The following is a 24,189-nucleotide window of genomic DNA, read 5'->3' as shown; positions in this document are numbered from 1 at the left end:
CAGGTGAGAACCCTCGTCATTGTGTTCGGTGGGTAACTGTCTTGCCTCTGCAAGAAAGTCAATGGTTCAAGTCCCAATCTCTTGACTTGAGCACAACATTTAGGCTGACTCTCCAGTGCAGCACTGAGGTCTGAGTGGTGAATCGACATGACACTGAGTGTCCCCACATCCTATTGCCCTGATTTTAACACAAGGACACAAGAAATAGGAGCAGAAGTAGACCATTCGGCCCATCGAGCCTTCTCCACCATTCAATATGATCATAGTTGAAACAAAAACAAGAAATGCTGGATTCACTCAGCAGGTCTGGCAGCATCTGTGGAAAGAGAAGCAGAGTTAACGTTTCGGGTCAGTGACCCTTCTTCGGAACCCTTCGGACCCTTCCGAAGAAGGGTCACTGACCCGAAACGTTAACTCTGCTTCTCTTTCCACAGATGCTGCCAGACCTGCTGAGTGAATCCAGCATTTCTTGTTTTTGTTTCAGATTTCCAGTATCCGCAGTATTTTGCTTTTATTATGATCATAGTTGATCTTGGGCTTCAATTCCACTTTCCTGCCCACTCCCCATATCCCTTCATTCCCTGCGAGACCAAAAATCTATCTATCCCAGCATCCACAACCCTCTGGGGTAGAGAATTCCAAAGATTCACAACCCTTTGAGTGAAGTAATTTCTCCTCATCTCAGTCCTGAATGATTGGCCCCTTATCCTGAGACTGTGTCCCAGTGTTCTAGATTCCCTGACCAGTGGCAACAATCTCTCAGCTTCTACCTTATCAAGACCTTTGAGAATCTTGTATGTCTCAATTAGATTGTCTCTCATTCTTCTAAACTCCAGAGAACATAGGCCCAATTTACTCAAATCCCGCCCACCAGAAATGGAGTGGATGTCTGTTTTATACACAGCCTAATTTTATGCCCCATTGATTCCATTATGGTCAATTTGGGGCTTAAGTGTCAGTCAGCTTCTAACCATGGGCATCATGGCCAAAGCCAATAAATGGTGACTAAGAGTTACCGAGAAACAACTGGGCCCATGCAAGACTGAGTATGTAAATTGGGACCCAATCACTAGTGTCTGAGCCGTGTTCTCATTTCTCAATGTTGGGTTGGGGTTGGGAGATGGGCGCAGCAAGGTTGCCAACCCTCTAGGATTGGCCTGGAGTCTCCAGGCATTAAAAACTAATCTTTTGCTGCGAGTAAATGCCCAGGAGAAAAATCATTTTAAAAATGTTTTCCGAGCACATTTGTTTATTAGTTATAATAAAAAATATAGGGCGGCACAGTGGCGCAGTGGTTAGCACCGCAGCCTCACAGCTCCAGGGACCCGGGTTCGATTCTGGGTACTGCCTGTGCGGAGTTTGCAAGTTCTCCCTGTGTCTGCGTGGGTTTCCTCCGGGTGCTCCGGTTTCCTCCCACATGCCAAAGACTTGCAGGTTGATAGGTTAATTGGCCATTATAAATTGCCCCTAGTATAGGTAGGTGGTAGGGAAATATATAGGGACAGGTGGGGATGTGATAGGAATATGGGATTAGTGTAGGATTAGTATAAATGGGTAGTTGATGGTCGGCACAGACTCGGTGGGCCGAAGGGCCTGTTTCAGTGCTGTATCTCTAAACTAAACATATAAAAATAGCGGAGGTGGGGGTAGTAAAGGCTGTTTGACTGACAGTCAACAATCATCCAATCGGGTAATTAAGAGTCTATTTGCTTTCCAATTAGCAGTGGGAAGGCGGGCACGTTGTGGATGGACACGTCAGGTGGGGGGGGGGAACGGTTGGAGGCAGGAGATCATGTGATGAAACCTCCAGGAATAGGTCCAAGCAGAGGTGGGGGCTGTGCAGGGGTGAGGAGAGGAAGGGCAGCTATGCTGGGCCTGGGGGATTGGAACTTTATTCCTGGCTGATACAGGTGGGCTCCGGGCTCTCAGTCAGTGTACAACCAGGACAACTGGAGGCCAGTCGCCACCTACTCTGGCCGGGCTTTGTCTCAGGAAGCAGTTCTGTTGCCTTGTTTATACCATCGATTCATTCACCTTAATGTCAATAGATTGCCCATGACTTGATTTGCCTCCAGTTTTAAGCTGTTTGACATTCCTTGCTGCCACTCTTAGTGAATCCCAGGGAACTTTTTCTTGGCTTTCAGTCAGCTACACAAACCCTATATGCCAGTGTCACTTGCACACATCTTAGTGTTACATAAAAGTAACTTAAAACACTCCTAATCACCACACCTAACCTAAATTATATTGATTTGCCTATGTGTGCATGGATCAGTTATTAGCATCTGAAAATAGCACTGAATGGGGAACTTAGCAATTAATCCACTCATATTTTATGTCATTTCTTATAAATAATCCTCTTTCTGCCTGTGTTTTGCCCTTTTCGTTTTTAATTCTGTTGAAATGCTTTTTCATCTTCTTCCTAATGATATTTATGCAGTCACAGTGATCATTGTTTCTCTCCGCTGTCCTGTGGGCCCTCCCAACCCCCCATCTTCCCCCATCTCCTGAAGGCACTGACACCTACTAGGGTATGTATGGTCCACACACTCTGGTACCCTGTGCAAGTGGTCATTGAATGTTGTCTGTCCAACCTGCAATTCATGCAACACACTCTTAAATATTGCAAAGTATTTACAACACGGAAACAGGCCATTTGGTCCAACATGTCCACGCCAGTGTTTACGCTCCACACGAGCCTCCTCCCATCCACTTCATATCTTTCTACTCCTTTCTCCCTCATGTGTTTATCTAGCTTCTCCTTAAATGCACATTTGCCGCAACCACTCCCTGTGGTAGCGAGCTCCACATTCTCATCACTCTTTTGGTAAAGAAGTCTCTCCTGAATTCTCTAGTGGGTTTATTAGTTACTATCTTATATTTATGGCCCCAAATTCTGGTCTCGCCCCCTACGTAGAAACGTGTACCCTATCAAACCCTTTCATAGTCTTGGAGAAGTCTATGAAGTCACCCCTCAACCTTCTCCTTTCTAGAGAAACAAGCCCCATCCTGTTCAATCTTTCCCTTCAGATATAACCTTGATCTTAATCCTGATGTTTGTACATAAAACACTGTCCAGCAGGGAGCCACTGAATTCCCAGATGTGGGAAGCCTTGCTCAGGGACATTCTGGTCAGTAGTAGTGCCCAAAATCCTGGCCTGGTTCAGATCCACTGACTTGGCACCTCAGTGCTACACCAGATGATGCTTGGACCTCAATAAACCATCGAGGAGCTTTTTTAAAAATGTTTTTTCTAATAAGTCTACTTGAAAAGATTGATTGTAGCTGACAGGTTCTCTGCAGTAATCAGATGATTTCTGAGTGCCATTCTTTAACATGTGGATGGGAACAAAATACGAGGCTTTGCCAATCTGTGGGATAGCTCAGTCCTTCCTCTCCTACTGATAGAGGCCTTTAAATTTATAGAAGGGTTTGATCGGGTAGACGTAGAGAAGCTGTTTTTTCACTTGCAGGTGAGACCAGAACTAGCCGCCATAAATATAAGACAGTCACGAATAAATCCAATAGGGAATTCGGGAGAAACCTCTTAACCCAGAGTGTAGTTAGTATGTGGAACTCACTACAAGAGGGAGTAGTTGAGGTGAATAGCATCGATACATTTATGGGGAAGCTAGATAAATGCATGAGGGAGAAAGGAACAGAAGGTTCTGTTAATAGGGTTAGATGAAGAGGGATGGGAGAGGCTCTTGTGGAGCATAAACACTGGCATTGACCTGTCGAGCTGAATGGCCTATTTTTGTGCTGTAATACCCAACTGACAGGTCTTGCCTAGCCCTGCAATTTCCAACTAACCCAATGGATTAAGGGCAATTGCTGGCTTCATTTTGTTGCTTCTTCCTCACTGTCCTGAAAGCTCAGCTATGGTTCCACGAGTGCCAACCTCTTGCACCTACCTCACCCAAGCGGCCATCTTTTCTCTACAAGCCTTGATAGTGAGTGCTGGCAGGGTGAGATTGACCAGCTCATGGTTTGTATGGGTCAGGTCCATACTAGATGATGCATTTACCACTGGAGCTGGGCATTAGGGTTGTTCAATCACCTGGGGTTAGTTTTAGTAGATAAATAAATCTGCAGTGTTCCTTCTTGGTATGAGGCGGGCATACAGCAGGAACATGGGGACAAATATCCAGACTGGGCCTTCCCCTCAGTATTGAACCTGCCCATTGTGGTGTTGTAAGGAGGAATATGGGACTCAGTTAGGCTGCTTCTCCTGAAAGAAAGTGTGTGATGGTGAGAGATTGCAGGAGGACAATATAACAAAAAAACATTTACAATCCATAAATCCTATCAAAATTCTTGCTCATTTTCTTATAAACATGTCTTTTGGGGGCCCTTAAGATGACAGACAACCAGTATTTCCTAAACAATTCATTAAGGTTTTGCAAAGTTTCTGTTGTTTTACAAAGTAAATCGCCTGTCCGGTTTGGGCCCTATTTGCCACTTAAAGGGGCAGGTCTAATTCCTGACTGCTGTAAAAGGAGTACTGGCTCAGCCATTGCAGTGTACTTACACTGTGACTGTGCATTATTGCAAGTTTTTCATTTTGTGTTTAACACAGTCATACTGCCAATCAAAATTCAAGTTTCCAAACAAACAGAAATGTAATCTACATTATGCCCCTGTTAAAACATTTTTTCAACTTGGGGTATGCTCTGGGGATTAACGATATTGCTGCATCTTAGAAAACCAATTAAAGTGTGTGGTGTCAACAACAAAATCAACAGACCAGATAGGAAGGTACATCTGGTAGCTGGCTGATCTTGGCATACAGGGACCCGAGTTGCCAGTAGGTGCCCAGCTGGTTATGCCCAGGATTGCTGAGTGAATTTGCACCTTCTCTTGTTTTAACATTTGCTTTGACAGTGGTGGCTTTTGAGATCTGAATGTTCTATGTTTTTTTTCGATAACTTTCCAATCGAGCCATTCCTGACTGCCAGGGAATCCTTCCTCTTGCGGTAAGCACTTTGGAAAAAGCCAAGCTGTGGGATAGAGAAGTGACAGGAAAGGGTTAATATTAAGGGGACTGATTCAGATTACAGAATTAATACTCACATGTTCAGCCTATCTCACTCGTGTCATGCCTGATATCTGGGTTTATTGGTATCACTGGTTTATTTGACATCAGCGCAGATGTTGGCCACAATACAATGATACAGTTATAATCTCCTCCAGCCTGTTCTAACTGCAAAGGGGCAAAAGCTAGTGAATGCATAGCATGTTTTAAAGCCACATCCAAGACTAATGATAGACTTTATTTTAAATTTGTTCATGGGATGTGAGTCAGTGGCTGGCCAGCATTTTTTGCCCATCCCTAATTGTTCTGCTGCAGGCCATGTGGGGTGTAGGTATACCCACAGTGCTGTTAGGGAGGGAATTGCAGGATTTTGACCCAGTGACAGCAAAGGAACGGTGATATAGGTCCAAGTCAGGATGGTGCATCTTGTGCACACCCAGTTGTTGCTGAACCTGCTGCACATTGAGGTGAGGGCACAGTTCGGGAACCACTTCCATTCAATAGGAGGAAGTTGCTGGGTGCATCAGGAGTCAATGTTTGTATCAGACTGTAGGGCAATCACACTCATCAGTCATTGTATGTGTCAATACATACATTTTTAGTGTTATCTCTGGATGCAGTATTATGTGACCCAAGGTGGTGTATTATTGTAGATCATATTTGCTGCATTGTGGCCTCGACGTAACCCGCTCAATCTTTCATGGGAAGGAGTCAACTGGAAATAAAACTTTCATGACCACATGAAATGAAAAGATATACTGAGTGTGTACACTTGTTGGCACAATCCCTGCCCTCTCTACTCTCTCCAGCCTCCCAACCAGAAGCCCATTAGTGTCTGGATAGGTAAACTTGTTTGCTCTGCTCGAAGGTTTAATATACAAGTTGCAGTGGAATATTATACTGACCTTCCATAAAGCGAGAGTGAGCAGTGCAAGCAGAAGAAGTCCTCCTAACAAGCTCCCAATTATAATCCAGATTGAGACCTCAGACTCGTACTGCTTGGTCATTTGAAGTGTAATCTGTAAGAAGAGGTACAAGCATATTATGATGGCTTCTGCTGACCATTGTCCTTGCCATCTCCAGTGGCTCCCTGTTTCCGTAGTGCATTGACTTCAATATTCTCATCCTTGTTTTTTCACAACTCCTCACAGTCTTACCCCCCACCCCTACCCCCCCTCATCTGGATGATCTTCTCTTGCCGTCTGACCCAGCTCATACTCTTTGCTCCTCGAACTGAACTACCACTTGTTCCCAGCTCCCTGCACTTTACCAGAGAAATCCAGTCCTTCAGTCACTGCATGCTTGGAACTTGGAACTTTATACCATGTTGCGAAGCTATTTCCTTTGGTGGGCGAATCAAGAACAAAGGGAGATAATTTTAAAATTAGACCTAGTCTGCTCAGGAGCGAAATCAGCCGGCAATCTTTCCACATATAGTTTGGTAGAAATTTGGAATTCTCGTCTCTAAAAGGCTGGAGATGCTGGCGGTCAACTGGAGCTTACAAGCCAGATCAATAGATTTTAAGTTAGGGTATCAAGGAACACGGGACAAAGGTGGGAAAATGGACTTGAGGTGCAGATCAGCTGTGCTATAATGGAATGGTGGAGCAGGCTCGAAGTCTGTTCCTAATGTTCCAATGTTCCTCAGCACTAGGGGAATGCTACATTGTCTGTCATAACATCCTTCAGACAAGACGTCAAACTGAGACATGATCAGTGGAATTTCAAAAAACTCTCATGGTGGGGGGGCTTGATATCCTGCAACGGTGAAATCCAAATGACCGAACAGATTAGCTGACCATGATTGGGGTGGCATGGTGGTTAGCACCGCAGCCTCACAGCTCCAGTGACCCAAATTCGGTTCTGGGTGCTGCCTGTGCGGAGTTTGCAAGTTCTCTCTGTGACCGCGTGGGTTTCCGCCGGGTGCTCTGGTTTCCTCCCACAGCCAAAGACTTGCAGGTTAATAGGTAAATTGGCCATTGTAAATTTCCCCTAGTGTAGGTAGGTGGTAGGAGAATTGAGGGAAGGTGGGGATGTGGTAGGGAATATGGGATTAATGTAGGATTAGTATAAATGGGTGGTTGATGGTCGGCAGAGACTCGGTGGGCTGAAGAGCCTGTTTCAGTGCTGTATCACTCTCTGATCACAGTGCCGTTTGTGGGAGCTTGCTGTGCACAAATTGGCTGCCGTGTTTCCTATGTTACATCAGTGACTACACTTCAAAAATAAAAAAAGTACTTTATTGGTTGCAAAGCGCTTTGTGATGTCCTGAGATTGTGAAAGGCACTGTAGAAATTAGGTCAATTGATAGATGTGAGGTGATGCAGAGATATCCACTTTCCACTAGAGGTCAGCACCACACCACCTGAAACTGCATGAATGAAATGGAGATGGCGATGGCCACTCCCAATAATACTGGAAACTGGGGGGAGGGGCAATATCATTACTTTGGGAGTCTTATGTATTATTAAAACTTAATTTCCTTACTTGAGGTTGTCTAAACACAAGTTGCGAAAAGGTAATTGTGTAGTCTAAAAGCAGGATATTAAAAAGCAGAATAAGATTTATTATTACAGGAGTGGGAATGACATGGTAAAGATACAGCTGAGAGAGAAAGGGCAGGTCATCAGATGAGGTTATCATTTTATCATATTCTGACTTGATGCAATGTGCAGGGGGTGGATGGTGGATTGGACATTTGTTGATCGAGTAATTGTGCTTCCAGAAGTAATATCTTGCACACAGGCATCACAAATTGCCAGCTGCCCTAAGATATAACTTACGGTCAAACCCATCTGTCGGTTCAATCTCCTTCCCCATCCAGTGACTTCTCCACACCTGACCATTGTGCATCTCATGCCCGATCCTCATGATACCCCCATTCCCACTGAGCTGCTCACTTTAGCCTCAGTGCCACTCTCCCGGCTGACCACTACTCCTTTTCCTGTACCATGAAACTCTCACTGCCCTTTCACAGTGAGGTTGGAGGATGTAAGAATCAGCAGTTGGCCAGCACAGGCAGAGGAGTCTGACGCTGGAGGCAAGTGAATATTGTTCTTTGCCCAGAGATCTGCTGAGTCTGCACTAACAGGGATTGCATTTGGGACCTGCTGCTCTGTGGAGCTCAGCACTAGGCAACATTGGGCAAAATACATGCATCTCTTTGCAGGTTGCAATCAACTTTATTTTTTAAAAATTAAAGATTTCACTTCCTTTTATCTCCTCATCATTCTTTGAGTTGGACAATCATCATTCCTCACCTGAGGGGCCAGGTCATTAACCTGCACCCAGGCCTCTGTAGTGTAGAATGAGGCAGCACAGAAGGAGGCCATTCTGCCCATCATGCCTGTGTTATTTCTTTGGTCCAGCTTTCCAAGTAGTCCCACTCCCCTGCTCTTTCCCCAAATCCCTGCAAATTCTTTTCTTTCAAGTATTTATCCAGGTCACTGAGCTGAATCCAGGCCCCTGTAGTAGGGTTGCCAACTCTGGTTAGATGTATTCCTGGACGTTTCATCACATGACTGCCTCCCTCCAATTGCCCCCCCAATGCTCCCATCATTGATCATCCAGCACGTCCTTCCTCACCTTCCCAGGCCAATTGGAAAGCAAACAGAACCTTTGTTACTGGATTGAACGGTTCTTAACTGTCAGTCAAATAGCATTTTTATAACTAATAAAGTGTTGAAAGAAAAACAACAATATTTTTTAATTGCCCCTCTGATGTTTCTCCTGGGTTGCCCTGATGATTAAGCTTCAATTACTGGAGACTCCAGGACATTCCTGGAGGGTTGGCAACTCTACTCTGTGCCATGAGATGAGCCTTGGACCATTCCCTCCCCTCCTGTTGCCTAATGTTCGGTCAGCTCCACACCCAGAGTCTAGGCCCAGACCAGGGACGCACTACTCGTTTCCGTGTGTCTGCGTACAGCGAACGCTGATTCACTCACGTGCCGGCTCCTTGCCTCCTTTTTTATAAACATGGCACTGGGCTCCTGAATATCAAGTGTCGCCGTGGTTACGAGTAGCAGTGCCCTAAACTTGAGCTGCAAAAGACACCACATGGAAAACATTCAACATAGAAAAGATAATGGGGCTGATTTTCATTTCACTCCTCCTCACCTTTCCTCCCTTCTGACCTTCCCCATCCCCTTCCCCATCTCCTCATCTCCGACACTCCTCTCCCTTCCATCCATCCATCCCTCTCCTCTCCGCCCTTCCCCTACCCCTTCTCCTTTTGCCTTCATCTTCCCATCCTCCTTCCCACCCCCTTATCCTTCCCTCCCCCCGGCCCTCCACCCTCCCCATTCCCTCGACCCTTTCCCTCCCTTTCCTCTCCCTCCTGCTCTCCCAGCTGGCCACCTGACAGCTGAGGTGGCAGTAGGGATTCTGCATTTGGTCCCAGTGCCTCTGGAAGGTGAAGGGTTAAAAGCCCACCAGAGTTCTGACTTCCAATCACTGCCCAGTGACTGCTGCAGAAAAGTACTTGTGTGCATTGATCAGGTGAGGGCAAGACAAGGTTCGCCTGTGATACCCTTCCCCTGTTCCCAACAACTCATTGCTGGGCTCACAAATGGTCACACGGTTTATGTAACAGAAGGCTGCTGTCATTAGGAGTACAGTGGTTACAACTAATAATCCAATGAGATTGAATCTTGTCATGGTAATTTAAGAATTTGAATTCAGCTTAAAAAAAATCAGTAAAAGTGACCATGGAGTTGTCAATTGTTGTAAAATCCAACTGATTGACTAATGTTCTTTAAGGGTAGTAACCTGCTGTTCTTAGTCTGGCCTGGTTTATATGTCACTCCAGTTCTCCACCAATGTGGTTGACTCTTAACTACCCTCTGAAGTGGCCTAGCAAGCTGCTCAGTTGTATCAAACTGCAGGCAGGAACTCCTCCATCACCTTTATAGAGGAAACTGGAGATGGGCAACAAATGCTGGCCTTGCCAATGACACCCACATCCCAAGACTTATACACCAAAACCTTATGGAACCCTGTCACAGAAAGTGTCAGCACCTTCAGAGGGGAATGCAAAGTGAATTTTACAGCACAGAACAAGCCCATTGGGCCCAACAGGGCCTGTGCCATTTCTTTGAAAGAGTTATCCAATTAGTTCACTCCCCTGCTCTTTCCCCATAAACCAGGAACATGCTTTTTCCCTTCAAGTATTTATCCAATTTTCTCTTGAAATTAAAGGGAAGAGAACTGAGGTGAAAAAAAAAAGATTGCTTGACTTTCATACTGAGGACGACAGAAGGTCACAAGGAAGACTCGGTCAATGTGTGTTTTTAATGGTGTTACCCTTTAAATAACTCACCATGTGTATTTAAAGGATTTACTAGTTTACAAGCCAACAAGTCCAGATGGCCTCCTAACATAATATTTGACATTTATCCCGTGAAAAGTTATTGTTCCACAGACTCGTCTCGAGGAAGGAAAGAAAGCTCATATTGAATTCATTTGATAAATTCCATTGATTTCAGCCTCAATGTTGCAGATGTAAACTGAACGTAAACTGTTTCCCTATCATTTTAATGATGATTTCAGGATTGTGCTCTTGTTATGAAGCCTGTTTCTCTTACAGAGCAATCACGATACTTGCTTCTCAAAGAAAATGCATGTTTTTCTGTCTCATTTGGGATGAAGCAACGCTGAAGGAATTTGGAATTGTAAATTAAACCCAGACATTGTTAGCCCCTCTGAAATTATCCTGAAATTGGATTGTCTAAAGATTTTATTTGAAACCCCAATGATTTTATGCTTTGAAATTTAGAAATGAAGGTGAAGGTTCAGTTCTACATAGTGTCAGCTGTGACTCAGTTGTTAACACTCCTGCCTCTGGTCAGAAGGTTGTGAGTGCAAGTCCGGCTCCAGAAACATGAGCGCACAATCCAAGTTGGCAGTACTGAAGGAGTGCTGCAGTGTCTGAGGTGCTACCTTTGGGATGAAATGTTAAATGGAGGCCCTGCCCGCTCATTGAGGTGGGCATAAAGGAAAGATTAAAATTTTTTCACAATCTCAGGACATCCCAAAGACCTTTACAGCCAATTTGCTTTACTTCTGAATTGTAGTCATTGCTGTAATGTGGGAAACACAGCTGCCAATTTGTGCACAGCAAGCTCCCACAAACAGCAACATGATAATAACCTGATAATCTGTTTTTTCAGAGATGTCAGTTGGGGAATAAATATTGGTCCAGGAGAACTCCCCTGCTCCTTTTTCAAATAGTGCTGTGAGATCTTTTACTTTCGTCTAAGAGAGCAAATGGGGTCTCGATTTCATGTCTCATCCAAAAGATGGCACCTCCGCCAGTGCGGCACTCCCTCGGTACTACACTAGGACCGTGAGCCTGTAATTTATGTTCACATCTCTTAGGTGGGACTTTAATCTATAACCTTCAGAATCAGAAGCAACAGTGCTTCAGCACTGAGTCAGAGCTGACGCAAGAGAGGGTTGAGGGGCTGTGGTGGGAGTGGGGGGCACTGGCTATCGCCTATTACAAAACAAGATGTTTCTAACCCAAGAGCATGAGAAGGATGGTTGAAGGGTCTCCACTGATTTAGATGGAGCATTCAAATCTTGGATGGACTTGGGCTATGTAGAGACTTAAAAGTTTATTTCATTTGTTACAGTAAAGTTTATCCACTTACTGCCATCAGTGAATCAGTCAGGAGGCTTCCAGAGATGTGTATGGTGTATTCTTCATTGGTTTTAAGATTCTTCACGTCACAGATCAGGAGTGTACACTTTGCGTTGCCAGCATCCTGTCAGATAATAAGTATTCAAGGTTAAAACTGGCCAAGCTCACGCAGAATATAGGAAATGCATCACTAGAGACTGGAGGTGGAGAGACAATAAGTAGCTTTCAGACCCAAACTTTGAAGATCACTTATTAACAGGAAATTGAGATTGCTCTAACTGATTACAGACTTCTGGATACTGTTTACGATTATGGCATGAGTTCATCATAAAAAAAATTACAAGGAGAGAAAGAGAAAAGGCATTTTTTTTTTGGCGGAGGATCTTGTCTCATCCCAGGTTTCTGTTTTTGGCTTCTTTTCCCCTCCATTTTTGTTCCTTTCTTCTGCTGAAGGTCACTGACTCATGTCCAGGCACAGTTCCATAGATTACCATTAGTTAATGTGCCCAACCAGGCATCCTGCATCTGTCAAGGCAGATATCCAGCAATGGAAGGCATCACCGCCATTATTAACTCAATGCCACAAACACACACACACTCTTTCCAAAGAATGATAGAGTTTTAGATTCTTACAGCACAGATGGAGGCCATTCAGTCCACCCCACCTGTTCCAGCTGTTTGGAAGAGCTACCCAATTAGTCCCACTCCTCTGCTCTTTACCCTGCATTTTTTTCTATTCAATTATATATCCAATTCCCTATTGAAAATTACTATTGAATCTGCTTCCACTGCCCTTTCAGGCAGTGCATTCCAGATCATCAGAACTCACTGCGTAAAACAAAAAAATCCTCATCTCCTTTCTGGTTCTTTAACTCTACGACAAACAGGAGCAGGAACTGCAGTTGAGTTTTCCTCTCAGTCGTCTGGGGTATTGAGACGTAACAGTTAAGGTTAATTGTAGCAATGTGATTAGTGGAGTTTTATTAGAGGATATCAGCAAAATAATTTAACTGCCTACTCTCGAATGATTACTTGCCCCTCCACGCTGCAGAATTATGGGGAGTGGTTTATATTGGGCATTGCATGGTCACGTGCAGACAGTTGGTTGCAACTAAAGGTTTTTGTCCCAGTTTTAAAATGAGATATCTTGTTTGGATTACTCACCGGAGCGAAGGGCCTCTATAATCAGTGAATATACATTAGCAAATCAGGAGGTCAAAGGGCAGCCGATGGCACATTTACACTAAAGGGTAATAAATTAGTTCAGTAAGTTCCCGATGAATGTCATCGGAACAGCTGGTATTAGCAGATTCAAGATGCATTTAAATGTGTTTCTGGTGGGACAAATGTTCGAAGGATATGGTGAGAAGGTGGGGCTGATAAATCAAGAAGGGATGCACATGCTGGTCTTTAAATTCCTTTTCCTGAAAATTCTTTTGCTGTTGGAATTATCCTGTGGGATAATATTTTAACAGGGTTATTGCCTCTGTCAAAGAGGTGGAGAAAGGAATTTCAGATGAACGCATTAAGCATTCCTGCACTACAACAACAACACATTGTACTTGTATAGCACCAATAATGTAATATTCCCAAGACACTTCACAGGAGAGTTATCAGACAGAATATCCTACAAGGAATTTCAGGTCCTGTGCTCTATTCTTTTGCTGTATTCCAGCTACATATCTATAAATAATTAGTTGTTCTCATTGAAGGCTTCAATAGGGGGCGCATCAACTGGCCTCAGCACCCGTGGGTGGGATATTGGTCAGCACACCTACTCCTGATCTCTGTTGGAAGGCGGAGTGTGTGGGCGTGAGGTTGTAATGGTGAGTTGACACTCACTGTCTGGGTGCACGGACGAGTAACAGGCCTTTGGGGGATTGCTGGAGGACGGGATTCCGAGTTAGAGTCAGTGCCTCTGGGAGAGAAGATGGAAACAATGATAGAGTGTGGGGGAAAAAAAACTAAGCAAGGGAAATAAACGATAGAAGGATTAGAAAAGAAATTGTTTGCAGAATGTTCCTCTTTATAAATAGATGAAAGTCCCTGGCTGAGATCAAAGCATCTGACTTCAAACAGCTTCTTATTCACATTAAAGTTCTGATTCATGAAACAACAAAAGCCTCGTACCAGCTTCTCGTAGTGCCTCAGATCTTCTGTGTAAACCTGTCCTGTGGGATGGTGCCACTGCTGAATTTCCGTATAATTAGTCAAACTGCACTGGATCCCATCTTTCTGCAATGCATTGGATATAGCAACAACATAAAGCAATGTGAGTGCCAAAACATCGTAATCACCAGTAATAACAAGAAATTATTTGGCACCTTCACTGTGAGTGACATGGCAAAGCCATTCATGTCAGAGAGACTGACCGTCGAATGGTACGGTGAGAGATTTAGAAGAGAAGACTGAAGCATATTTGAGGATCCGAGAAGGTGTTTTAAAAGCAGGAGGAGAAGCAATAAGGTGGAAGAAATCAGGAAGAGAATTCGAGAGAATGGGCTGCAGATGGCTGAGGCAAATAGAATTGACGCATTTAAGGGAAAGTTAGATAAGTACACAAGAGAGATAGGAATAGGAGGATATGATGATAGGGTTAGAAGAAGTAAGATGGGAGGAGACTTGTGTGGAGTATAAAGACCAGCAGAGATTAGATGGGCCGAATGGACTGTTTCTGTGCTGTAACTTATATAAATGGAATGCCAAGGTTATAGACAGTCTTTTTGAATCTGAACTGTTGTCGGAAACTGAAGCGTGCTCAAGTTCTTCTCATAGGAAATACCCAGAAAGGTCCTGGGTAGTTTTGTGCTATTGCCCATTGTCAACTGGGTTGAGAGCGTCCCAACCTGGTTCACACACATCTATTCCAACTCACTGTTCTGGGCAAGTTTTGAACACAGGGCACAGAGGTGAAAAGGTAGGACACATTGCACTTTCCAGTTTTTGCAGTAAACAGTTTGCAAAAACAGTTTAGGGAGCGGATTGTCACCAAAGTTCCTCCTCCTGGTCACGGATCCGTGACTCTGTGGCGATGTCAGCCGAAAACAGGGTTGGGAGACTGTGATGTCCCAAGGTTTGAACTGCAACACACCAAGGCTACTCAGGCAGCACCTTCCAAACCCTTGACCTCTACCACCTAGAAGGACAAGGGCAGCAAATGCATGGGAACACACCACCTGCAAGTTCACCTCTAAGCCACACACCATCCTGACTTGGAACTGTATCGCTGTTCCTTCACTGTCGCTGGGTCAAAATTCTGGAACTCCCTTCCTAACAGCACTGTGGGTGTACCTACCCCACATGGACTGCAGCGGCTCAAGAAGGCAGCTCACCACCACCTTCTCAAGGGCAATTAGGGATGGACAATAAATGCTGGCCTGGCCAGCGACACCCACATCCCCGGAAGCGAAAAAATAAAAAAAAAGCCTGCTGACACTCACTGCCAAGGTTCAAATAATTGCTTGTGAGGAGATTCCCAGAGGAAGTCTACCACACTGAATCAATCCATTCAGGAAAGAAGGAGTAGAATTGGTAAGAAATATAGAAAAACACTTCATAAAGTTTTAACATTATCAGCACATAAGAATTTTATGCAGGACATTTGCAGATAAAATGTAAAACCGTTATCACATCAAGGGAGGATTAGACCATCAGAATATCATTCATAGAAGAGAATGTCAGTATCAGGACCTCTCTCACATAAAGGGAATTTAACCATTAGCACCAGCCTCATTAACAGAAAGCGTCACCAGTATGGACCTATCGGGCTGAATGGCCTGTTTCTGTGCTGTAAATACTAGGTCACTATCAGGACCATTCTCATGGAGCAAATCTCCCAACCGAAAGGCTATACACCCCTCTTATAGAGTGTTATCATCAGGAAGGCTCCAATAAGCCAGATTTTTACTTTGGGCGGGAAGCCCCGCCCACTGGCCGAAAAGTTGGTGGTGAGCCCGCCTCCGCCAGGCCTGGGGAGCCAGGTCGAGGGTTTTCGCTCCCCAGGCCCTTAATTGGTCTTGGGCGGGATTTCCATCTCCTTGAGGCAGGAAGTCCCGCCTAATGGAGTTGCTGGCCAATCAGCGGGCCAGCAGCTGTCAGTCCCAGCAGCGCCACTGGCCACTGGGACTACACCCAGCCATCGGAGGCAAGAGGAAGAATGGCCCTGCAACTCAGGTAAGTTTTTGGGGCCTTGCCAGGGACAATCAGCCGGGCCTTGGCGAGGCAAGCGGTGGTGTCGGTTAGTGGAGGAAGGGGAGTGTTGTGAGTTGGGGGTGGTTGGGGCTTCGGGGGGGCGACCCTCCGTGTGGCACAGGATGCCCGATCAGTAGGGCCACCCCTCCCCTCAAGCCCGCAAGAAGGCCGCCTGGTTTTACCAAGCGGGGTTCTTAGGGCCTTTGCCGTCCGGGCTGCCAAGGGTAAAATACCAGCGGTGGCGGGACGAGGCCCTTAAGTGGCAGTTAATTGGTCACTTCAGGGCCTTGATTGGCCTGGAGCAGGTGGGCCATTTCTCACCGCTGCCGCCACACATAAAATTGCAGGGGGCCCCGCAATGCCCACCACCCCCGGCTCCCACTCAGTTTTACGCACCCTCCCCTGCTTCTGCTCGTTGTGGGGGGGGGGGGGCAAAAAATTCCAGCCATCGAATGTTAAACATTGAAAGGCAGCGTTATCATCAGGACCATTCCCACAGGTGGAATGTCACTAGCGGGACTCCTCTTGTAGAGAGAGTGTCACCATTGGGACCTGTCTCATTGATGGCCTGTCAGTCTCAGGAATCCCTTTGCGCTCAGCACCTCAGCTCTCTGTACTCACCGGACTGGTGGAGTTGTTGGTCAGGACCAGGAGGAGGTTGTTACCTTTGGTCATTGTTGGAATGGTCACTTTGACCAGCAGGTGACCAACAGTGAATTGCCCCAGATTCTGAAGCTGCAATTAAACCAAGATAAAAACATGAGAACTATTAGGAACAGGAAGTGGCCAATAGGCCCATCCATTTTTTATAGCTGAACCCACCTTCTCGCTATTCTGAAAACCCTTCTGTTTTCAAAAACACATCTTGTTGACACTTGAACCCATCTTCGCCTTCCTAGTCTGGGGTACTGGCACCAATTCTATCTCCTTCAGTGGCACCAAGCCTGACAGCAGCTATCCCAGTACAACATGAGGATTGAACCTGGGCTACCCTGGTCTGCATAATCCAGTATGACAACATTTTGTGAGTATGTTCCAGATTGGCTCAGTTGGTAACACTTGTGCCTTGGAGTCAGACCATTTCTGGGTTTGGGTCCCACTCTAGCCTGTGCTCCCGGTTGCCACTTCAATGTAGGACTGAACTGCTGGTGGTATTGCTTTTTACCAGCAGGTATAATGAATCCTATGGTGCTTTTTTGAAGAGCAGAGACTAAAAACAGATTAATGACTCATTTGTTTTCTTGGTGGGATCTTGCTGTGCACAATTTGGCTGCTGCATTTCCTACATTAGAATAGCGACTACTCGTTAAAAGTACTTCATTGGCTGTAAAACATTTTGGGATGGCCTGAGGTTGTGAAAGGCGCTATACAAATGCAAGTTCTTTCTCTATTTAATTAAGCCAGTGAGGAAGCCCTTGTGTTCAGAACTTCAATAAGTGCAGAGTTAGAAACTATTTGTTGAACTAGGGTTGCAGAAGAAATTTAATAGTAAATCTGTACTAGACCCAGGTTATCCCAGTACAATATCTGCAGCTCTTTGAGTTTAGAGACAGCACATGGTTTAAATTCATTAAATACCATTCATGTTTCAATTGCCTCCAGTTGCACCCTGCATTGTTACTTAATCTATCAAGAAATCTTTGATCACAATTATTAAGAAATACAATTTGATTTTAAAAGCTTCAGATGAAATATGAAAACTGATCTGAAAGGTATGTTAATACAAGTTGGAACCTTTTGGCTCCAGAATCCATTCTGATCCCTGTGGTCCCCTTTTAAGTTTCCATCAAAGCACCAGTCAGCACTTTGCCAGAATTTCCATGCAGGTTCCTTGGGATATACTGTGGAAATTCCATTTGGGCTTTTCAGGATATGCTGCCAGAATTCCTGCATGGAGACACTTTGTTGGAAGTTCCATACAGGTTCCTCAGCATACGTTGTCTGTGTTTCCATACAGGTTGCTGAGGATACTGTGCCAGGATTAACACACAGGAACACACAGCCAAAGACTTGCAGATTGATAGGTAAATTGGCCATTGTAAATTGCCCCTAGTGTAGGTAGGTGGTAGGGAATATGGGATTACTGTAGGATTAGTATAAATGGGTGGCTGTTGGTCGGCACAGACTTGGTGGGCTGAAGGGCCTGTTTCAGTGCTGTATTTCTAAAGAAATAAATAAATATTATGCTGATCCAGCAGGTGTGTGCAGGTTTTCTGATAAAGCTCGAACCAGTGGAGGTCCAAAGAGATTTGGGGGGGTCCAGGTACACAGATCATTAAAATGTCATGAACAGGTACAGAAAATAATATAAAAGGCTAATGGAATGCTGGCCTTTATATCTGGACAATTAGAGTACAAGGGGGTAGAAGTCATGCTTCAGCTAGACAAAACCCTGGTTAGACCACACCTGGAGTTACTGTGAACAGTTCTGGCCACCACACCTTAGGAAGGATAAATTGGCCTTGGAGGGAGTGCAGTGTAGATTTACCAGAATGATACCTGGACTCCAAGGGTTAAATTATGAGGAGAAATTACACAAACTAAGGTTTTATTCCCTGGAATTTAGAAGATTAAGAGGTGATTTGATTGAAGTTTTCAAGATATTATGGTAGATAGAGAGAAACTATTTCCACTAGCTGAGGAGTCTAGGACTAGGGGGCATAGACTAAAAACTAGAGCCAGACCTTTCAGGAGTGAAATTACGAAACACTTTATGCAAAGGACGGTAGAAGTTTGGAACTCTCTTCCACAAACGGCAATTGATTCTAGATCAGTTGTTAGTTTTAAAGCAGGATTGATAAACTTTTGTCAGTCAAAGGCGGGTATACGGTGTTAGGTCACTGATCGGGGGCATGATCTCATTGAATGGCGGAACAGGCTTGAGGGGCTGAATGGCCTACTCCTGTTCCTATTATGGTGAGTTTTACTGGGAGCCTCTGGGCACAGGTTGTTCCCTCGGCCCATAGAAACTTTTGACAGTGCAGTGACCAAGCCTTATAGACTCAGAGCTGTGCAGATTGCAATCTACTCCCCAGTGCAGGTCTAACCTTTTGTAACCGGTCCACTTCTTGCACACGAGGCTCCCAAAGACAGTTTAGTAGAGATGATTATTAAGGTAATCGCTAAGGATAAATTCACCAATCCCGTGACCCAGGGGACCACACTTGAAAAGAGCACAGGCCACTGAATTGGCACTACTGTGGTGCCTGTATCTTTACCTCTAACCTGAACTGCCTTAAAGTACAACTCCCCAGTAGTACCAAGGGGACGTGGTAAATTTGCCTTGTTGTCTCCAGTCTCTCTGATAATGACCAGTGCTCACAATGATCTCTGCTACCTTGATCCTTCATAGCTGCAAACACCTCATCCAACACACTCTTCCTCCTCCCACATTCTCATGGTGTTAAGACCATCTCACTACCCCTAATTAATTTTTTGCTGGGACCTTCAACTTATGGAACACCTTCAGGGGGCAGGTAAGAGTCAACCATGTTGGTGTGGAGTCCCGTATAGACCAGGCCAGGTAAGGACATCAGGATTTCCTCCCTAAAGGGCATCAGTGAACCAGCTGAGTTTTTACAGCAATCTGGCAGCTTTGTGATCACTTTTACTGAGACCATCTGTTTATTGCCAGTTTTTTTTTGTAACTTAATTCAAATTAACAAACTACCCATGGTGGGATTTGAACTCACATTCTACTGGATTATTAGAGTAGGCCTCTGAATTACTAATCCAGTAATGTAACCACTATGCTACCATACCCACAGTCGCAATCTCTTCCTATTGATAACTCTTCTTGGAAACTGTTTGCCTGTAAAAGTCTGGAAATAAGTCCCAGGGTGGCTTTATTGGCGTATGGACCATTCAGAGTGGAACTGAACTGAACCAAATCAGGAAGGTCTCAGATACAATTCCCAATTTGGGCTGTTAATTGGCTTCAGTTTCCTTGGCACAGGCTGATGATTCTCCTGAATACTATCCAATGATTCCTGCTGGAATTTGCATGCGTATGGACATCAGGTTGTTACAAGATCTGACATGAATGTGATGCTCTCCACAGTCAAATAGTTGGTTGTCTATCACTGGCATGAACATCCTGCACCAGTGAAACTGTACTCCAGCAAGAGTCAGCACCTTCAGGATAGCAAGGGAGGCAAGTGCAGAGAAAAACTCTCAGGCAGAAAGTAAAGATAAACAGAAAGGGCCTTACCTTAAAAGTGAAGTTAAATGGAGGATCAAAATCTCCGTTTGCCTCCAGCTCATCCACTGATTTCAACTCATAACGTTTGGGACTGGAATCCCTGTCACAACAAAGTCAAATCATCAAATGTGCCAGCTGAAACTCTTCTCAAAATAGAGGAAGAATTGCACACCGCGCACAGCAAGTGTGAAAATCAAGATAATCTGAAGTCTGCCGAAATGCCTGTGAATCACAGAAAGTTTCACACCCAATTTCACATCCAACTTACTGGACCCACCCTTTCTATCAAACACATCCAGTTCATTGGATCCACCGTCAGAAACAGGCTCTGGTTAGCTTGTTTCTTGCAGTTGATTTTCTTTTTAAATATCCTGTAATGTGGAGTTTCCACTAAAATAGGAAATCCGAATCGAGCTGAACTCTGCTTTTCAATGAACTTCAGCGTGAACCATCCAGAGTGAAACACCGCTGGACCAAATGTTCCCCACCCACCACATAACATGAGGTCGCACAGTTGTTGAAGTAATTTGCTTTAATATAATTTTTATTTAGTATATTGATTTTATATTATTATTTAGTGTTAAATAGCAGAGCATACTGCAAGCAGAGAAGTGAGTTGGTTGGAGCACAGGAGTTTCTCTGCTGAGAAATGTCACAGCAACGTCACTGGCAGGAGGGTGTAATTACACTGTGACACGTTTACATAGGCAGTTCCCATTAAAAATGTGGACATGTGAATTTACAAAGGAAAAAGTTGACATTAAATTGCCACAACAGGAAGTAAATTTTTGTTTACAGATATTGTACATAATTGTAAGGTTTAAAAATATATAGATTTGCCTTAGTTTAGAACAATAACACAACCATCTGCATTTAAAGCAGTGCAATTAACATAGAAAAAAGTCCCAAGTTCATTCACAGAAATGTAATTGGGCAAAAACGAATGTCATGCCAAAGAAGGAGATATTAGGAGGGATGGCTAAAAGGTTAATCAAAGAAGTGGGTTTATAGGATGGTTTTAAAGGAGGAAAGGTAAGGGGAGAGGTGGAGAGGTTTAGAGAGCGAATGCTAGAGCCTAGGGCCCAGGAGACCGGTTTTAGCTAAAGTAGCATATTGAGCATGATCTGTTATACTAAGTTGACCTGTCCTATTAGAGTATTCGGAATGAAGAAAAGGAGACCTGCCCTGTACCTTGTCAGGAGGATATCTGCTTCATATTGCACAGGAACGTACAGACGATAACTGTTGTCATGAAGAGTTTCTTCTGCTTCTTCACTGTCGCTGAATGAAATAAATATGTTTATTATGTGTTAGATAACTGCGGACAACCTGCTTCATTTCTGTTGCAATGAAACTCGAAGCAAGTTCAAGGTACAGCACCTTCTCTTTGTACTGGGAATTTTACAACCCTCTGGCCTTATCATTGATGTTAACAAATTCAGACCTTAACTATGGCTCTCATTTTTTCTCTTGCAGGATGGCTAGCGATGTGGGATGGGTGTGTGGGCATTTTTTGGATGGGGTAAAGGAGTGAGTTGTTGGTTTTTGGAGTGAGGACCTTCCCTTTCGAACACTGTGCTGACAAGCTGCTCCAGCCCTCAGTGTCATCCTGTCTTTTCTTTACCAGGCTCCCGTTACTATTGCCCTGTTGAGGCCTTAGTCACAACCAATGCCTTGGTTAAGTGCCACTCTTGACAATGCTGCAAGATGTTGCACCAGGTCACAGGTCTGTGCCTACAATTCTCCAGACAGTGGGTCCAATTTCAACCATGTCACTATAGAGGCAGTGGCACTGTGCCAAATCGAAGCCTGGCACTTCATCGCGGACCCTTTATATTTGCTATCTGGAATCTGAGATAACTCTGCCTCCTAATATCATTCTTTGTTTCACAGCAGAGCAATGTTGAACCCAGATTTATGGAAAAAAATGACTTGCATTTCTAAGGAGACTTTCATGACCTCAGGACACCCCAGAGCACTTTACAGACAATGAAATACTTTTTGAAGTGTAGTCACTGTTGTAATGTAAGAAACGCTGAAGCCAATTTGTGCACAGCAAGCTCCCAAACACAGCAATGTGATAATGACCAGATAATCTGTGTCAGTGATGTTGATTGAGGGACTAAATATTGGCCAGGACAACAAGTAGAACTCACCTGCTCTTCTTTGAAATTGTGCATTGGGATCTTTTACATCTACCTGAGAGAGCAGACGGGGCCTCAGTTTAATGTCTCATCTGGAAAGCAGCACCTCCAACAGTGCAGCACTCCCTCAATACAACACTGGGAGTGTCAGCCTGGATTATGTGTTCCAGTCTCTGGGTGAGAATTGAATCCACAACTTTCCAACTCAGAGGCAAGAGTATCCACTAGGTCACAGCAGACAAGATTGTGGTGAAATACTCTCCACTTTCCTGGATGAGTGCAGCTCCAACAACACTCAAGAAACTTGACTCCATCCAGGACAAAGCAGTCCACTTGATTGGGACCCCATTCACCACCTTAAACATTAATTCTCTTGTACACCATCTACAAGATACACTGCAGCAACTTGTCAAGGCTTCTTTGGAAGCACCTTCCAAACCCCCGATCTCTAACACCTAGTAGGACAAGGGCAGCAGGCACATGAAAACACCACCACCTGCAAGTTCTCCGCCAAGCCACGCACCATCCCGACTTGGAAACATATCATTGTTCCTTCATCATCGCTGGGTCAAAATCCTGGAACTCCCTCCCTAATAATGGTTCCCTCCCTCCCTTGATTGATGAGGGATATTGAGGGTCTGGTCAGGACAAAGAAGGTGGCATATGTCAGGTATTGGCAGCTGGGATCGAGCGAGTCCCTCGAGGAGTGCAGGGGATGTAGGACTACACTTAAGAAGGAAATTAGGAGGGCAAAAAGGGCCATGAGATTTCCCTGGCAGATAAGATAAAGGAAAATCCTAAAAGATTCAATAAGTATATTAAGAGTAAAAGGGTAGCCAGGGAGAGAGTAGGTCCCCTTAAGGATCAGTGTGGCAATCTATGTGTGGAGCCACGGGAAATGGGCGAGGTCTTAAATGAATATTTCTCGTCCGTATTTACTGTGGAGAAGGTCATGGAAGTTAGTGAGTTCAAGGGAGGGAACACTGATATCCTGGAGCATATCAACATTACAATGGAGGAGGTGTTGGAGGTTTTGAAGCGCATTAAGGTGGATAAATCCCCAGGGCTTGACCAGGTGAATCCGAGGGTGCTATGGGAAGCAAAGGAGGAGATTGCTGGGGCCCTGGCAGAGATTTTATCATCGTTAGCCACGGGTGAGGTACCGGAAGACTGGAGGATAGCTAATGTTGTGCCTTTATTTCAGAAGGGCAGCAAGGATAAGCCAGGGAACTACAGGCCAGTGAGCCTTACATCAGTGGTGGGAAAATTATTGGAAGGGATTCTGAGAGACAGGATTTATATGCATCTGGAAAGGCATGGTCTGATTAGGGATAGTCAGCATGGCTTTGTGCGTGGGAAATCATGTCTCACGAATTTGATTGAGTTTTTCGAGGAGGTTACCAAGAGGATTGATGAGGGCAGGGCGATGGACGTTGTCTACATGGACTTTAGCAAGGCCTTTGATAAGGTCCTGCATGGTAGGCTGGTCCAGAAAGTTCGAACACATGGGATCCAGGGTGAGCTAGCAAATTGGATACAAAATTGGCTTGGTGATAGGAGGCAGAGGGTGGTAGTGGAGGGTTGTTTTTCAGATTGGAGGCCGGTGACCAGTGGTGTGCCGCAGGGATCGGTGCTGGGCCCTCTGTTGTTTGACATATATATTAATGACTTGGATGTGAATGTAAGGGGCATGATTAGTAATTTTGCAGATGACACCAAAATTGGTGGTATAGTGGACAGTGAAGAAGGTTGTCTAAGGTTACAACAGGATATAGATCAACTGGGAAAGTGGGCAAGGGAGCGGCAAATGGAATTTAACGCAGACAAGTGTGAAGTGATGCATTTTGGGAAGTTAAACCAGGGCAGGACATGTACAGTGAATGGCAGGGCCCTGGGGAGTATTGTTGAGCAGAGAGACCTTGGGGTGCAAGTACATAGTTCCCTGAAAGTGGCAACACAGGTAGACAGGGTGGTG

General features: G+C 44.8%; 1 protein-coding gene across 1 annotated transcript in view; it reads right to left on the bottom strand.

Moving 5' to 3' along the window:
• Nucleotides 1–398: 398 nt before the first annotated feature.
• Nucleotides 399–24,189, bottom strand: part of itga11a (integrin, alpha 11a) — a 138,557-nt gene continuing 114,766 nt past the window's right edge. The window contains exons 23-30 of the mRNA XM_068018134.1: nt 21,262–21,351; nt 20,080–20,170; nt 16,491–16,604; nt 13,809–13,913; nt 11,689–11,802; nt 8,983–9,078; nt 5,941–6,054; nt 399–5,000 (exon numbers count right to left, since the gene is read on the bottom strand). Coding sequence (XP_067874235.1) covers nt 4,866–5,000; nt 5,941–6,054; nt 8,983–9,078; nt 11,689–11,802; nt 13,809–13,913; nt 16,491–16,604; nt 20,080–20,170; nt 21,262–21,351 — 859 coding nt within the window. The 3' untranslated portion in view covers nt 399–4,865. The remainder of the gene's footprint in view (nt 5,001–5,940; nt 6,055–8,982; nt 9,079–11,688; nt 11,803–13,808; nt 13,914–16,490; nt 16,605–20,079; nt 20,171–21,261; nt 21,352–24,189) is intronic.

Source organism: Heterodontus francisci, chromosome 38 (genome assembly GCF_036365525.1).
Source record: "Heterodontus francisci isolate sHetFra1 chromosome 38, sHetFra1.hap1, whole genome shotgun sequence".
Lineage (NCBI taxonomy): Eukaryota > Metazoa > Chordata > Chondrichthyes > Heterodontiformes > Heterodontidae > Heterodontus > Heterodontus francisci.
The sequence above is the reverse complement of the archived record's forward strand: the minus strand, read 5'-3'. Positions and strand labels throughout refer to the sequence as shown.